The 17,564-nt window shown below is 42.6% G+C and overlaps 1 protein-coding gene across 2 annotated transcripts; it reads left to right on the top strand.

The window, feature by feature from the left end:
• The first annotated feature begins 1,693 nt into the window (after positions 1-1,693).
• LOC119555031 (paired box protein Pax-6) lies at positions 1,694-12,959 on the top strand. Of its 2 annotated transcripts, none has more exons than XM_037866176.1 (6): positions 1,694-2,267; positions 6,834-7,100; positions 9,408-9,548; positions 10,890-11,348; positions 11,887-12,068; positions 12,240-12,959. In XM_037866176.1, the coding sequence occupies exons 1-6, from the start codon at positions 2,042-2,044 to the stop codon at positions 12,837-12,839; spliced, it is 1,875 nt and encodes a 624-aa protein (XP_037722104.1). In that variant the 5' UTR covers positions 1,694-2,041; the 3' UTR covers positions 12,840-12,959. The 2 variants fall into 2 exon arrangements, with proteins under 2 accessions (XP_037722104.1, XP_037722105.1); XM_037866177.1 differs by having other exon boundaries at positions 12,257-12,774.
• The last annotated feature ends 4,605 nt before the right edge of the window (positions 12,960-17,564 follow it).

The raw sequence follows: 17,564 nt of genomic DNA, 5'->3' as shown, positions 1-17,564 counted from the left end.
AGGTTGGCCATTTGCCGCCTCACTGGCACACCCCCTGGAGTTAAAAAGAGAGGCCGCGCTTGGGGAGTTGCAGATACAACACCTCCGACTGTGCAAAAATGCAAAAGTAATTTGAAGTTGCAGGGCCAAAAAGAAAAGATACACACACAAGTGCATTGCGGCGGCCATTATTACACGGCTCCTGATTTCTGTAATTCAGCCAACCAGCGTGCAAGTGGAAGTGAGAGGGGAACAGTGGGCGAAATAAATCAATTAGCCTACCCATCTTCACCTCGTGCCGCTCCTGTCACTCCACTGCAACTGCACTGCATCCTTCTCGCTCTCGCTTCTTTGGGCTGCGCAGGTTTTTCTCTCGCTCCCTCTCTTTCTATCTCTTTTGAGTGGCGCTAATCGGTTACGCTGCTGCTTACCACCTCCTTACCACCCCCCCACTGGACTTGCCAAGTTTACAAGCCACCGCGGTGGTTGGCCAAAACGAGTGGAGTCGCGTCCAACGCGGATTCATTGGTTTCTCGTCCGGCCGAGTCACTAATGTCCGCCGATGTCCCGAGTAATGCGTTTTTTGCACGTCCCCATTTTTTGAGGGATGAGTTGGGGGTTCGGTAGCCAGGGAGCTAACTCTGCGATCACGCAGAAAAATTAAAGATCTGGAAAAAATTTTATTGAATATCTGAGAGATTTAAATGACAATGGTTATCCAAACTTAATAATAATAGGTTATACGAATTGGTTAATAATATTATATATGATAGAACTCTATATTATTAGTTATGATCTTTAAATACAATGTTTATACCATTTTATGAATAATTTAAAGTAATAAAATATTATTTAAAGCATTGAAAACTTAAATATTTGTAGGATACCCTAAAAAACTATTCTCAAAGACAATACAACTCTTGAAATCTTATCACGTTATTACATTAAGCAATTACATTTTTGGTAGGGGTATTAATTATCATAATTCACTGGTGTTGGCTATACCACTTAATATAGACGTATTAACATAGCTTATAGTATTCTATCAGTTAAAATATACCTTGGGTGATTAAAAACTTTAATATTACTTTACCAAAATTTCGACCCTTAATATCTTAAATATTTTCATCTGGTCTAATCAACATTAAAATGAACCCTTAAATAATTGAATCTAAGTGAGACAGATCCAAAAACGCTTTATTTTCAGTGTTACTTTAGTGATCGATGATTGACAGCCATTTCTTGGTGTCGGCATGTCCATAAAAAACTTTTCCAACTGGCAAACACCACGTATTACCAAACAAAATCGGTCGTCGATTAAAAGCCCGAAAGCAACTGGTAGCGCAGGTCTAGCCTGAAAGTTTTGATAAACAATGCACTGAAATCGAATGCCCGAGTAATTAATTATTGAACTTTTACAACTGTTTCGGTTTTGGTTTGGGGTTTCGTTGGCTTAAGATATATATATATACATATATATGTGTATATTCCTCTCATTTCCACAGTGAATACGCTCAATGGGGCGACGCTCAAAAGTACACACACTCAGAGGCAGGAAAATAAAGAAGAAAAAACCCCTGAATGCTCAGTGGCAAACCGACCACAACCACAGGCAAACCAGAATGCAGCAACAGCAACAGCACAGCAAAAGCAAAAGCAAAAGCAACCCGATCCGAGTTTTAGCCAAGTAAGATATTGCGCTGCCGGTGGCTCTGAGCTCAGTCTCATTCAGCGAGTCGGCGGGCGTTGAGTTTGAGTGCGAAGTGCGGTGCGCGTCGAGTCAGCGAGCGTTGAGCAGCAGCAACAACACGGCGGCAACAGCGGCGACAGCAGCAACACCACCAACTAGCAACTAGCAACACCAACGGCAGCAACACAACCGAGCGGTTCCGGTGCGCGTTTTCGAGTGGCATCCAAAGCGGCGAATAAAAAAAAAAAACACAGAGCACCCCCAAAAAACCGTCGGAAAAACAGGGTCCCAATAAAATGCCGCCTGTTCATTGAAAAATCCCCCAATTGAATCCCTCCCGTTTTGCTGTTCCTAACATCTCAAAAGCGTGGCATGGCAACCACCACATCCCCCGGGCCCACAAGGACAACCAATAAAGTTTCCATACCAGTAGCATCATCCGGCATTTCGATTCCCGGGACCTGCGAGTCCCCGGGAGCAATCATGCCCATGGCCGGCGTGCCAATGCCGTCGCATCTGCAACTTTTGGGCAGTTCCGCCGGGGGCGTTGGTCAGCCGTCGGCAATCACGCCCGTCTCGCCCACGGCAGCAACCACAGGTGAGTGATCCAAAAGAGTACCAAGTTTTAAAAAAAATCTTTTTTTAGTTATACTACTTATTTTAAACAACAATTCGGTACTTGAATTAAAAAGAAATGTTAAGACAATCCACATATCTTCAGCCTTAAATGCGATTCCGATCAACTTTTTTTAAGAATTATCAACAAATTGTCTTTTTTTATAAGATTTCAAGTAAGGATTCTCAGCTTATATTAAATTCACATTTTACTTTTGATAATAATCTATATTTACCCTTTTCTAATGTCATAAAACTATTTTATTGCCTTGATTGAACTATTTATTTTACAACAGTAACAAGAAAGGAAACGAAAGAATATATTTTAAAATCATTATTCTTTAAAATATTAAATCACCAATCCTCCACACCAAGTAATACAATTTATTAACCTTCTTTAACCAACTTTAAATAATAAATTAATTGTTTATATTGTTGAAGAAAAAACCTAGCAAATCAGAGGTGGTTTTGATATTTCTTTGGTCAGTATTATGTTATATTTATTCTGTGTACTTCCTTACTTAATAACTACTAAATCCGCTGAATTTTCTGTTGATTTTACTGCTAATGTTGCTACAAAAACCGCTGATGTTGCTGCGATATCCGCTGATATCGCCTGTGTTACTGGTGTTGCCGTTGTGACGTTGCTATTGCTGCACGCTCCATTCGAGCCGCAATATTCGGGCGAATTCCGTGAACTGACAGGGATATCGGAATCGGGGGCCCGAAACAGTTTAAAACAAAAGCCAGCCACAAGAAACTGGTGGCACTAGTCAAATGCCTGCTGGAGAAGTGCAATGATTTGGAAATTTCACAACAGCAATAGCAACGCAGCAGCAGCAGCAGCAACAGCAACATCAGCAGCAGCAGCAGCAACACACAACACACAAATGTGGCAACTGTTTTGGTCTTTCGCACATCAGTGGCAATTTGTTTTGCACAAGTATGGGTTGTCAAATAAAATTAGTTCACGTCGGCGGCCATCGAATGTACGAGTATCTGCAAGATACACACAGTGTCCCGGATGGAAACTAGGGGACTCTGGGGCAATGGGGAGGGCAAAGCTTTGACTTGTCTCTCCGAAGGTGTTGGAAGTTGCACAATAAATAAATAATTATAAAAAGAGAGGTAGAGAGCGAGACGAGAAACGCTGGAAAAGAGACACGGAGACCCCAAACCGTAGACAAAGGGGGTATACGGAGGGTTCGGGGAATCCAAGGGGTACATGGCATACATTGAAGTTTAAGCATAGGGCAGAAACCATACTTAGGGGTCTCAGGTTACGTGGTGCGTGTATTCGCATTATTCTTAGAAAGCCAAGCGTATAAAAGGTGTGCACAATGATTTTGAAGAGTGCCTCGGTTGGGTTCGAAATGGTATGGTATGGTATGGTATGGATGGGCTCGTAAATGCACATGGTCCGAACTCCTTACGTTACTCTTGCCTTGCGTTACGTTTATGCATATGTGTGTCACGCCAGTTGGTGGTTCTGCCGCCCAAGGAACCCGGGTTATCATTTCACAACCTCTTTGGGCCTTACGAAAAAGTCTCAAAAAGGAAACAGTGATGTTAAATGATTACCGAACAGTATCATATCCCATAAAGGGTTCCTAACTTTAAAGCACTTTATCTTGAAAAGTTCAGCAGATTATTATATATTTTTATACAATCAATTACCTTTAATATTAAAATATTCTAAATTAGGTTTATTTTAAAGAACTGTGTTATTTAGAAATACTCGGGTAAATAAAGACTGAAGTTTCTTCATGTTTGAATACAATAATCAAATCATTAAAAAAATAAAACTGAAAAGTGATTTTTATTATCACTTAAACAATGTTTTAGAAGGTAACACTCATCAAAAGGCTAAATATATTCAAGACAATATGGATTCCTTTAAAGCTTAACGTGTTTTAATTCAATTTGCATATTTTTATTCCTCTGGTTAGGCACACTTTAACAGCTAACTATAATCCAGAACCGTACAATAAAATCCAATAAAGGATGGCATAAAATTAGAGTGACTTATGTAAGAGCACATCTCCCCGCAGCGGAATTCTTGGAGCTTAGGAAAATGTGCGAAAATCGCAGTAATGCGCACTGGCAGTAAAAACCAGAAGCTTTAGAGGACGAGTAATGCTCTGCGCGCGACAAACAAGATCAGCGAGCACTAACTGAGGGGGCTGGGGATGTGGTTAAGGATGAGGATGATGATGAGGGGCTAGGAATCGGGATGAGGATGGGTATGAGGATGCGTTGAGGAGCCGCATAAAAAGCGAGCAACTTTAATTTATATGCAGTGCCTGGGCAAGGGGCACAATGAGGGGGGCAGGGGGGCAAGCATCGGCAAAAAGTTACCGGTAGCAATAAATCAAACTATCAATTGAATTCCGAGGCGATCATCACTTGTGGCGAGCTGCGATCCCGAGTTCGAGCTTCAGTCCCACTCCGATCGGCATCGCTTCTTGTTATAAGTCTCACGGTGACGTACGATCGGATACAGAGTGAAAAAAATGTATACATAATGAAATTATTAAATTAAAAATAACCAAGTTGGTTGAAAGTTTAAAAATATTATTATTTTCTATTTTTTAAAAATATTATAAGCAAAGAAAATCCTGTCTAATATTTTTATCCATCAATTATATGTGCCATATTATATATTTTTTTAAAGATTAGCTTAACTAACTAACGGAAATTTTTGATTTGAATAATGAAACACTGTGTGGGCAAAATCTTCTAAATGCATCTTTTAATTTCTTGTATAACTAAGAGTTCTTTGGTCTTACCTCTCATTGAGTAAAAATTAAAATATGTAATATAGTAAATATTGAATACTTTAAAAAACTATGATATATCAAGTAAAGACAAATTTCGACCTAGGAAAAACCAAATTAATAGATTACCTTCGTAATATTTTTTTTCGGTGTAGAGGATCGAGGGGCAGCCGAAAGGTTCGGGTTTTGGGCCGTGGTTCCAGCGATTTAAGCCGCTTTTGCAATTGACTGAGGCGCATCGCGGAGCAGTCGGAGCTGTCGCATTGCGTAGTAAATCATCGGTCGATCCCGAACCGACTTTACCATAGAATCTGGACTGCAACTGGGACTGGGTCTCCAAGATTGCGGACTGGGGCAACGGCGATGGCTATGGCGATGGCGATGGCAATCCGGAGGCACTCAGTGCTGTTGACATCCAAGTTGGCCGGCTGTTGCGGCGGCATAAATCAAGCATGGCCATAACCATGGCCACAACAATTGGCGCAACATGCGAGTGCAACAAATTGCGGCGGCCACTTTTAAATGGAGTGAGCCCGGATGGTCTTGGTCCCATCTGCATGGGGTTTAATTAGCCAAGTAGCTGGAGGAGATCCCCAGAACCGATTCCTGATCGCCTATCCCCGATCCCCGATCCTCGGGCGAAGTGGCATGCCGTCGCCACACACGGAGCTCGATCGCACCAAAAAAGAGGTGTTAAAATGTGTGCAGTTCTCGCGATCAGATAAAATGTCAAAATGAACATAAAAGCTTCTACATCCGAGGAATGGCCAATTGCTGCCAAGACGCTGACAAGCGATCTCCGTCTCATTCCCATTCCCATTCCGATTCCGATTCCAATCCAGAGATCCAGAGATCCAGGTCCAACAAATTGCCAGCGAGAATTTCATAAATTCCGACTGGAATCAGCAGTCAGTGTCAGCGGTAATGGACCACACCGCGTCCATTATGCCCATAAACGTTGACACTTCCGCCACTGGACGGAGGAGCCCCCCATGATCAGCTCCATGGGTCGACTCTGACTGTTTGACTTTGACGTCGTCGATCAAAAACACACCGAAATTTGTCCAGCCATCCCAGTTGTCCCAGTTCCAGTTCCCCCCAAATCCTCGAGGCCCCAGTCGATGATCGGGCTACAAATTTCTTGGTGTTTCTGTGTCACGCGCGGAATGCCGGCAACAGCTTCGTTTAAATTCCAATTGACGTTTAATGATTTTGCGCCCCTGCACTTGGAAAAATAAATGTTACAAAGGGAAATCTAAAATCCATGTTTCCTTAAAATATATTTATTAAATTAGCATACAAAAAGTAACTTAACATGCAAACATGATTTACATATAGGAATAAAATACTTTAGAAAAAATATTTTAAAACCTATTTAGTTTTTAATAACTCCCTATTTTAAATTCTTTAAAAAGACGGTTGAAGGCAGAAAAAGAGCTACAAAATTCTTCAAAATATTTAAAAATTTTGAAAAACAAAAGAAATTAATGCTTAAAGGTAATGATAATGATTTTAAAAGTGTGATAATTTATATATTTTCTGAACATAAAAAAATCTGTAAGATCTTTAAAATGTTAATAATATTTTTCCAAAGGGTTTCTTTAGTTTATCTTTTAAGCAAATACTATTCTAAAGTTAGATATTTTAATCAGGTATTATTTTTCACGGTCAAGCCTGTTCAAAAACAATGGATTTAATTTTTTTTCACTTTTAGCTTCAAAATCTTTTCAGTTTTCCCAGTGTACTAATGATTTGTTACCCTGCCATTTCAGTCCTCGCCCAGCCGCACAGTCTGAGCCCCTCCACGCCCATCCTGACCCAGGTGACACCCCCAGCTCCGGCGTTGGGCGGCCTCTTCTGCGGAGGCAGTGCAGCAGCGGGACCAGGGGCAGCGGGGGCGGCAGCAGCGGCGGCGGCCACAAATCTCAACGCCCTGGCCTCCCAACACAGACTACTAGAGCTATCCCGATTTGGCCTCCGAGGATATGATCTGGCCCAGCATATGTTATCCCAGCAAGGAGCTGTCTCCAAGCTACTGGGTAAGTTCTTGGGTTGTTATAAAGTAGAAGAGCTATAATTTGGGGGAAGGAGGAAGTCTAGACCACCCTGACCAATGCAATCAGCGACAGAACGCGGAACCACGAAACACGCGCCCCAAATGCAATCGCCATGTGTCCCCAAGCGTCCCAATCGATTTGCACGGCTCCGTTGTGGGGTCACGTAAACACGACAAATCGATTGGCAATCGCCATCGCCCCCACCTGCACCTGGACACCCCCTCTTCTTCCTTTACCCCCTTTTTAAGCACCTTTTACCCCCTTTCCCCCGAGGAAGTCTGCAGCAGCCGCACACCTGTTGCCACCTGTGGGCTCGACTCCCAGCCATGTCATTCTCGATTTGCCACCTTCTCCACTCAAACTGGCTAATTTCAATTGCAAGCTTGCATTCTGAGCCGGAAACACAGATTTTACATCACTTTTAGGACAAATGTTTGATGGCAACATTTTATTTTAACAATAAAACATATAATCAATGTAAAGAAATTATAAAATATATAAATATTTTGAAAGCCATAAGCTTTATAAAAATTATAAAATTAATAAATAATTTAGTTTCTTAAAAAATAATAAATTCCTTAAATTTAAGCTTAACAATTGGTAAGGAAACTTTTGGAAAAAATAGTACCTCTTTTGGTTTATCTTAAAGATAAGCTCTAAAAAAATCATGAAAAAATGATTTATTTCAGATATTAATTTAATATACTTAATTCAGACTATTACTTGAGGTTTTAATATATAAAGTATAAAACATAGAAACGTTAGTTGAATACCAACCTACAATATAAGTGCCTTTTTATCACCAGCCAGTTTAGTGTGTCAGAAAAGGCTACGCTAAATAAATCTGCCCATTCACAAATATTCATTAGTGTAACTTCGAATCTCACCATCCGATCTGGGTGGATGCCATTCATTCCCATTCAAGTCAATTTAAATTGTGTAAATAATTTCCGTTTTGCGCACAAAAAGCTAGAAAACAAATGTACAAGTACATGTGTGCCCATTCATTAATTTAAGGCAACCGAGTGCAGAGAAAACAAAATCGGCTTGGAAGTGTAATAAATTCAAAATAAATTAGTATGCTAATTAAAATCTAAAGATAATAATGTTTTCGCCACTCGAAATCAAATGAATGGCATATGTCCGAATGAGCCAGCTAATCTGGTGATTTGAAGCGATATCTTTGGGATTTTTTCTCTGGGTGTAACTCAGCGACAGAGCTCAATTTACAAGATAAACGCGCGCGCCTGTCAACTGCTTCCGACGAATTATCATTTGAGCCGACTTTGTGACTCGGTGACTCTGAAACTCTGTGACTCTGAAACTCTGTGACTTGGAGTCTCAGGCCGCTGATGTTGTCAAATATTCAAATTAGCGCTCCGCTGAATGGACGCCGGCTGCTGGCTTAATTGTCTAGTTAGTTAGTGGCTCGGAGCAGGCAGTCAACAGGTAGCAGGTATCTGCCATTTGGCATCTGGCATCTATAGTATAGTATCTGGTATCTGGAAGCCCGTAGTGCCACACAATGCACTGCCGCCGGAGGGCTTTTGACCTGTTCGAAACGCCCACACGGGCACGCCAGCTTTGAACAATGTGAAAATTATGCGAGTCGCACAATACACGAGGTCCCAAGGCATCCAAGTAGCTGGCAATAGGAAAAAGGCCAAATTGATTGCACAACTGGGATGGGGTATACTACTACTGAAATCTACATAGCCCACGGCCACGCCCTCAGCCAAAGAGTGTATTCGGGGTCCCAAAAATTAATTTTATTTAATTATGAACATTTTTCATTTCTTAAACAAAAACGGTCTATGATTATACATAAATTATTATGATTTTTAATTATGTAAGTTCTGAGCTAAGATATTTATTGTTTAATTTTAAAAGCAAAATATCACAAGCATTTCAAGTTCCTAACTCACTAAATATTAAACTGATTTCCATTATAGGCTTGTTAACATCAATTTAACAACATATACTACATCAAATATAACAAATGATTAGGTACTCTTAGTTATTTTAAATACAAATACCGTAATTTTTCTGAATAACTACATTTTTAATACATCTTTAGAGCATTATAAGCAATTATTATATCATTATATATTCATTCATAAGATTAGGAATGGAAACTATATGACAAAGGGGTTATATTGCATTAAAAAGGAGTTATAAAATAAGATATTTCGGAGTCAAAAACTCAACCAATCTATAAGCTATAGATCATCTTTTGCTTTGATATCTATGATCCTTATATCTCTAACCCACAACTTCTCAATCTTGCAGGCACCCTGCGACCACCGGGCCTAATTGGCGGCTCCAAGCCCAAGGTGGCCACCCCGACTGTGGTCTCCAAGATCGAGCAGTACAAGCGCGAGAATCCAACGATCTTCGCGTGGGAAATCCGCGAGCGACTGATCACCGAAGGTAGGCGAACAATAAGAATATGTCCAGGGGGTATCGATGCCGATCAATGGGGCAGGACTTCTGTTTTGGAGTGGGGATAGTGATATGGAATAGGGAGAGACACAATGCGAGTAGCCGGGCTAATTAACTGACAGGGAACCCCCGAAAGCGAAATTGCCCAACAAATGACAACGGTCGCGACAAGCGTCTGTGTCTTCTGGTTCCAAAGTTGCTTACGCGCTTCTTCAGCTCCCCAGATCTTCAGGTCCTCCAGTTACTCAGGTTCCTGAGGTTCCAGAGTTCCTGAGTTCCTTCCTTCAGCTTCTTAAGTATCAGATTGACAGGAGGAACTGAAACTGAAAGAGCAGCCCATCAGCATCGGGCATCGCGGTCTGGGATTGATGTGTTTATGGTGCTCGTAATGCGAATGCCCGCCGAGGGCTCATTTAATGTTGTAAGAATCGGGAGGATACTATATATATTGTTCCACCGCGGCAGATTTAGATTTATCGATTGGCTAATTTATGAACATCCGCTGCCAGTCCGATTGATATGTAAATGTGCTCACATTTGTGTCACTCATTTTGGGTTCCCTCCTCGGGAGTTGCGAGATAATCGCGGACAGAATAGGAGGCAGTAAGTAGTCCACTCGGCAGCAACCAGTTGACAGTTGCCAGTTGCCCGTGGGCAGTGGAAATGGTCAGTGGATAGTGGACACTGGACTGGAGACTGAGTCTGAGGATTGTGGTCAGTTCGCATCGCTCGGTGCAATGAATCGTTCCGATAGCCATCTCTCGCATGAGACGCACGAACACACACACGGCGAGATCCCAATCGGTACTCTCATTACAGTCAATCTCCAGCTCATTTCGGGGTCACCAGCAGGTCATGATGCCCAGCATCCGGTGCAGGGAACATAAAATCAATGGAAATCCAACATAACCAAGATAGCGCCTGCTCCTTTTAAGTTTGTCTTTATCAATTAAAACAAACTGAAACAAAACTAGATGATAAAAAAACTTAAGTGTTGTTTAAGTAATAAGTAAATTCCTGGTCACACCCAGAAAAACCCCATTCTCAATCTTAAAATTAAGCTAAGATAGATTCAAACTAAAGATCAAAAAACCAAATCAATCTCTATTTCAAGAATAATTCAACTTGAGAGTCATTTCATCTTGATTTTAAGATCGTTTCTTCTTGAATAATAAGTAGACAAGTTTTTAAAATGGGAACACTTGATCTTGGCTTTTATAATAATTAATGTGAGTCTTGACTTTACCAAAGATCTTAAGAACTTTAAATTCTGACAATCACAATCACAATTATTTTGAAGTTTTCATAATCCATTTACCTGATCTCCAGGTGTCTGCACTAATGCCACAGCTCCCTCGGTGAGCAGCATCAATAGAATATTGCGGAATCGGGCGGCGGAAAGGGCGGCGGCTGAGTTTGCTCGGGCGGCGAGTTACGGCTATGCCATTCATCCCACGCATCCGCATCCCTACACCAGTTTTCCCACTTGGCCAACGCATCATCCTCTGTGGGGAGCCGTTCCCCTGACCGCCGGACCTGGTGGACCACTGCAGCCCGGAGGAAGTGGCAGCAGTTACGGCAGTGATGGCAACATGAGCTCAAATCCCAACAGCAGCAACAGCAACACCACCCACAGCAACAGCAACGGGAATGGCAACAATACAAATAGTGGCAGTGCCTGTGGAGACAGCAGTGCGGGCAGTGGACGCCTATCCCTGCCGGCCCTTTCTCCGGACTCGGGGAGCCGGGATAGCCGTTCCCCGGATGCAGATGCCAACAGGATGATAGGTGAGTCGGGGAACTTTTGCATAACTTCATTGTAAGACCCCATTTCTATGAGTAGCAGCGAGGCAGCTTATCGATAAAAGTTTTCCAACAGATGTTGTATATAGTCTGTGTGGCGGCAGAGAATGGGCATCCCTTTCTGATACGCCATCAGACGGGGAAGACGGGGAATTAAAGTTTGAAAGGTCTTAGTTTAGTATATTTGGGTACTAAGTTAAAAATTTACCCAAATCAAAAATTAAATCCGTCTCTTATTTAAATTTTAGCCTAAAAATGGTGTTATTTCCTAAACTTTGTCAGTTGTTAACTGTTGAAATATAAATAAGTAGAGCCCTTAAACGCCGGATAAATAAATCTTAAATCGTTAAACACACAATCCATATCAAAGAACTTTTTGGATTCCATATATTTATTTATTAACCATCCAAAAAGTAGGTGGACACTGAAATTGAGGTTTTCATATTTAAATTGATATATTTTTATCAATTTTGTTAACAATTAACAATATAATATATTTAAACAAAACCTGTATGTCCACCAGACATCGAGGGCGAGGACAGCGAGTCGGACAGCGACCAGCCGAAGTTCCGGAGGAACCGCACCACCTTCAGTCCGGAGCAGCTGGACGAGCTGGAGAAGGAGTTCGACAAGTCGCACTACCCATGTGTGAGCACCCGCGAAAAACTGGCAGGTCGAACGGCCTTGAGCGAAGCCAGGGTGCAGGTGAGTGTACAACACCCCACTTATTTTTGATATACCAACCTCCCGAATCGAAGACACACACATGTACATCCCTACACCCTACTAACCACGACACCCGGAGCTAGCTACTCCGATCCCCGGCTCTTCTTTTTATCGACTAACAAATTGTCTCTTCACCGATTGATCAACCAGGTTTGGTTTTCCAACAGACGAGCGAAATGGCGGCGCCACCAGCGGGTCAACTTGCTCAAGCAGCGCGACTCGCCCTCGACCTCGAGCTCACCCAGTCCGGTGGCCCCAGCTCCAACTGCAGTTCCGCCTGCAGCTCCATCTGCAGTTCCAGCTGTCGAATGTGGCCAGCAGAAGCAGCCATATCCATACGGGAACCCAGGGATCACAGGGATCACAGGGGTCACAGGGATCACAGGGATCACAGGGATCACCGGGAACACAGGAATCACCGGGATCAACACGAGCAGCATCTTGGGGAACAGCGACCACCACATGGTAGAGCCACCTCCAGTGGTGGCGCCAACTGCCTCACCCACAGCATCAGTTCCATTATCAATGGGCGGTGAGAACAGCGCCTTCCGAGCCTTGCCCATGACCTTGCCCTCGGCTTCGGCGGCGGCCTTTGCCCTCAGTTTCGCCCGCCAGTATATAGCCAAATATATGGGCACGCCCATTAATCTGGCCCACCAACCAGGTGCTGACCGGAATCAGGATCAGTCGGATGAGGAGCAGGATGAGGAGGAGGAGGAGGTAATCAACGTGGAGCACGATGCCGAGTGACCATTTTTCCTATCGCTTTAAATCGAGAATATAGTGCAATTTTTACTTAATTTATTCAGTTTTATAGCACCGTTTCTAACCGCGTGCTGAGTACAAATAAAATCGAAACGATCATAAATGCGTGCGATAAGTTCTCACGAGTTTCGTATAATTGGTTTGGGAATTCAGAAGATGACACCCTCTGACACCCGTGGATAACCAGGGGGAGGGGGGAATGGGCAGGGAACTCAAAAGAGACTTTTCGAAAATAACTCAAGTGGACAAATCTGACAATTTTGTGGCTACCAAAAGCAAAGTGAAAAGCAGACACAGAGGCAGTGGCACAGGCTCCAGCTCAGAGACTCAAACTGAAGTACCTGGCAAGATGGGTTTGGGATCGCTGGAGATCTTGGGAACTAAGGGGGGGATCCATTCCTGAAGCCGGGTGATTAATGTGGCTTTAATTACATGCGCTGCCGAGTCGTCGCCGTCCTCGTTTTTGTCGTCAATGTGTATGCTCGGATGGATCACTATAATTATATAGATGGCCGAATTAAATTTTAATTTAACGCCTGTCAAATCAGAAAACCACTGCCATAATCGTTCGCTCAAGAGATCCCCGGGTAGCCCCCGAAACAGTTATTCATTTCATCGGGGAATTGGAGATCGCTGATCGTTGATCGTTGATCGGTGATCGCTGTTCGGTGAGAATCAATCGAACTATGCGCCAACTGATGTTTTACCATTTTACCATCTATCCATTATTGATTGTTCGGATTGTAATGAGCCACCGAAGGCGTCAACTCCAGCGTCGATCGGTGATGAAAGAAAGAAAGACGCCTGCCTGCCAAGAGAATGCGAAACAATTAATGCCCCGAATTTCCATTCGGAACCCGGTTACCTGCGGCTTTCAATGAGTCGACGAAACGGATTGCGCCACCAGAAAGGGCTACACCGGAAAAAATTTAATTAAAAATCAATTTGACAGGAGCCGATTACAATGGTGGTGGTGTGGTATCGGCAGAGGAAAAGATTCATCTTGTCATCAAGGCGCCATTAAATTGACATACAAGACAGGGATTGAATGAGTAAAATGAATGGTATAGGTATACTTTTAGAAGATGGCATTTTAATATAAACCCCTTAAGGTTTTTATGTATGTATATGAATTAGACTGGGGAGCAGCTTAACTATTAGGACTGCAAGTACAAATATATTGTACTGAAATTATTGACCTAATCTATAACACTTTCAGGAACTGGATAAAATAATATGTTATTAACATAAAAGTATTTATATGAAATTTAAAAGTTCCTTATTTTACTGACATGTATATATAAAAGTAAAATTAAATAATCCGTAGCCATTCAAAAATACCGATGGTACAAAATTCAAATTACTTACAAATATATACCATCCAAGTGTACTTAAGATTATTTGCACTAGAAAATACCAATATATAATTAGTTTCTTAGAGCTTTTAAAAATCTTCAAGTATCATGTCCACTTATATCTCAGCAAATCTTATACCTATATTAGGAGCTTCAAATAGTTTTCCTTTTTCCAAAAGTGGCGCTTTGGGGTCATGTGTCGTTTCAGCTTTCAGTGGGGAACTCTATACAATCCCCAGTATCTCTGAATGGAACCCCCAACCCAACCGAACCGAAACTGGACTGCATATCATCCGAGGGTTCCGATTGCATCCTGGCCGCTGTTTCAGCCGTCGCCTGTTGCCTGTACCTGTTAATTGCCAAAGGCGTTAGTATTAAGTGGTTTTCGTGCTTATTATAAATATCTCTTAATTTTCGCCATCCCCACGCTGTGCTGGTGTGAGTGGCAAAATCTTGAAATGGCAATCACCGACTTGCAGTTCCCAACTCCCAACTCCCGGCCAAAAGGCAGCCAAGTGGACAACGTCTGCGGACTCGTCGTCTGCTTTGTTGTCATTATGTTGTGTTATTTGGCACGATTTGTTAAGCTAAGGAGCAGGAATGGCACTGGGTTGAAGATTGGAGTTCAGGGGCTAAACAAAGGAGGGTTTTTTTAGGAGGCATTTTATACAAATAACTAAAAAATTATTGAGCTATGCAGGTTAAAATACTGGTGTAATGCTGCAAATGGCTGAATAAATACAAAGCTTTCAAAATGTTTATTTTAATCTACTAAAATTTTTAAAAGTAATAAAAGTTGTAAAGGGACTTAAATATATAACATTTCTTGAAATATTGCTCAAATTTCAGATTTTGTATTTTGAGTTAATGAATTATTTTAACACTTTAGACATTTATTTTAGACATACATACCTACAAAGGCTTAGAAAATTGTAATCTAATGGCTATTCTTAAAATCTAACATTAAGGATCTGGTTTACAATCTGTTAGAAAAGTACAGTGATATTTGACTTACCTAATGTTTCCGTTAAAGCGATTTTACTCGACCATAAAAGTTAGCCTGCCATTTAGAAATCGACCCTGAGAAAAACACTTTCGGATGGTTAGGGTTACTTGAACCCCACGAAACCCCCCTGGATCCGCCTCTGCTCTTGGATCTCGAGTCCCAACTGAAGCTGAAGGCTGTGCGCGGTTGCATGATGCTGCCGATCGATTGGGTCCGAATCGATCAGCGGCGAGGAGCGGCACCAGGAATGGCCCAGGCCTTGCGTCTCCGGTAGCCGATCACTAGTCCTGGACACCCCTGGTCCTCCCTGCACCTATTTTGGCCCTCTTTGAGAGAGTTGCCGCTTTTGGCCATGGGATCGGGAGCCAAACTGGCGTCGCACACAACACAGGGCCCATATAATTGTCGCATGCAAGATCGCGGCCATCGACATCGGGCATTGACAACTCGGAAAAAAGGGGGGCCATTGGAGGGGATATTGGATGCCCGACAGCAGGACATGAAAGGTAACGCATTGCTGCGACCAGGAGAATAAGTAATTCACTTAACGCTTTAATATCGCTGATAAATGCAGACCAATCTGCATCTGAGGGGGGCACCCCTCTCTCTCCATCCAACAGGCTAACCCATACATTTCCCCTTAATTGGTGCAATTTCGAACGATTTTATTTTATTTCGCCAGCGTTTTTCCTTTTTGGATCTGGACTCTTTGGCACAGGGAGATCACCCGTGCCTGCGCAGACTTTGTGGCTGCGGCGTGCGAACAGTCTGCTCATTTGCATAAATTCAAATTCATTTGCACGTTATTGGGAATGGGATATCCAATGCAAATGTGAATGCGAATACGATTCGAGCATTGTTTTGCACGTGTTGACAAGTTGCAGGGGGCTCGAGGCAGCAGGAGTTGGAAATTAACCAGCGGAGGGACCGGATGCCCCGATGATAAAATGCGCATCCTCTCCAGAACCCTCGAACCCACCTTTAGTTTTGGGCCAACCGACGACGTCTATGCGAGTTTAATGCAAGCCTAAGCCTATAATTTGATCGTATCCACACAATAACTCAGTACTCCCCAGCCCAAATCGGAGTCGGACTTTGGGAGCCGAACTCAGGACCTCAGCGGACCTCGACGGAGTGCAAAATGCCCAGTGGCGCTTTTGGGGGCGTGGCCACGCCGAGCAAGAGCAGTGACAGAGCCGATAATGGATGCGCAGCAATGCCATTTCTGGCAGATCGGGCAGTACTCCACGGCTTCTGATAAGACCACCAGCGGAACACACTGAAAAAATTATCATGACCACTGTAACTCACAAAAATATTACTTTAAGGACCGTTTTCTCAATGTCCTGTTAACCTTTGTCATTGAGTTAAATTGCTGTTTTAGGAAAAATTAGTTTCTCAATACCATAATCTGATCCTAACATATTAGGATTGTCACCTGTAAGGTAAACCTCACATTGGAAAAACGATCATGTTGTGTCGAACAATTTAACTTTCGGTTACAAATCGGTTGTCAAATACAAACCACTTATTCCAAATAAATTTTGTTTGATTGGAGTTCCTTAAATATGTATAACTTTGATATATTTTATAATATAATTTTCTCTATATTTTTCGAATGTACCCCAATATTTTTCTGAGTGCCTCTGATCTGCTCCGGCAACAGGACAAGTAGTTGTTGAAAGCGTCGAGCGAGTGCCCAGCCAGAAACGCCCGGCTCACTTAGCGGGCAGGAGTCGTAACTTAACTGCGGACCCTCAGACCAGGATCGATCGATCGGATTACCCGGCAGGCTTTTCAATTCAACACATCCTCCGGTCGCCGCGGCAATTATATGCTCGTACCCGCTCGCATCCAGATCCGATCTGCCACGCCCCCACTGGGCGTGCGACGCCAATTATAAAGGCAGAGATCCCAAGAGGCTGACTTAAATAAATGCGCAAGTTTGGAAATTGAAAGGGAATTAGCAGTGGGCAGGCAGCCGATCTGCAGAAATATTGTGCATAATTATATGCTAATCCAATGGCATTGAGTTATGTGCGTGTCGTGTGTGGTCACTTACCTTTTTATATATTTTTGTGGGGCTGGAAAATAGGAAAGTGCACGGAAATGCCTTTCGAGCGGCGCCTAAATCCAATAATTTTCCGGATTTCCCGGCTCCCTTTTTCATCTTTGGTGGCATTCCCACCTGCGGTCTGTTTGCATTGAAGTCGTTCATGTAAGTAATTTCCCCTGTCCGGGATTCGATACCCCAAAATTCGTATCCAAATCGGTAGGAGATTGATTACTGTTACGAGTGTGATAAATCGCTGTTTTTATTAACTTTTTCGGGATGACTCGGCGAAATCG

Source organism: Drosophila subpulchrella, chromosome 3L, assembly GCF_014743375.2.
Source record: "Drosophila subpulchrella strain 33 F10 #4 breed RU33 chromosome 3L, RU_Dsub_v1.1 Primary Assembly, whole genome shotgun sequence".
In the NCBI taxonomy this organism is placed as follows: domain Eukaryota; kingdom Metazoa; phylum Arthropoda; class Insecta; order Diptera; family Drosophilidae; genus Drosophila; species Drosophila subpulchrella.
The sequence above is the reverse complement of the archived record's forward strand: the minus strand, read 5'-3'. Positions and strand labels throughout refer to the sequence as shown.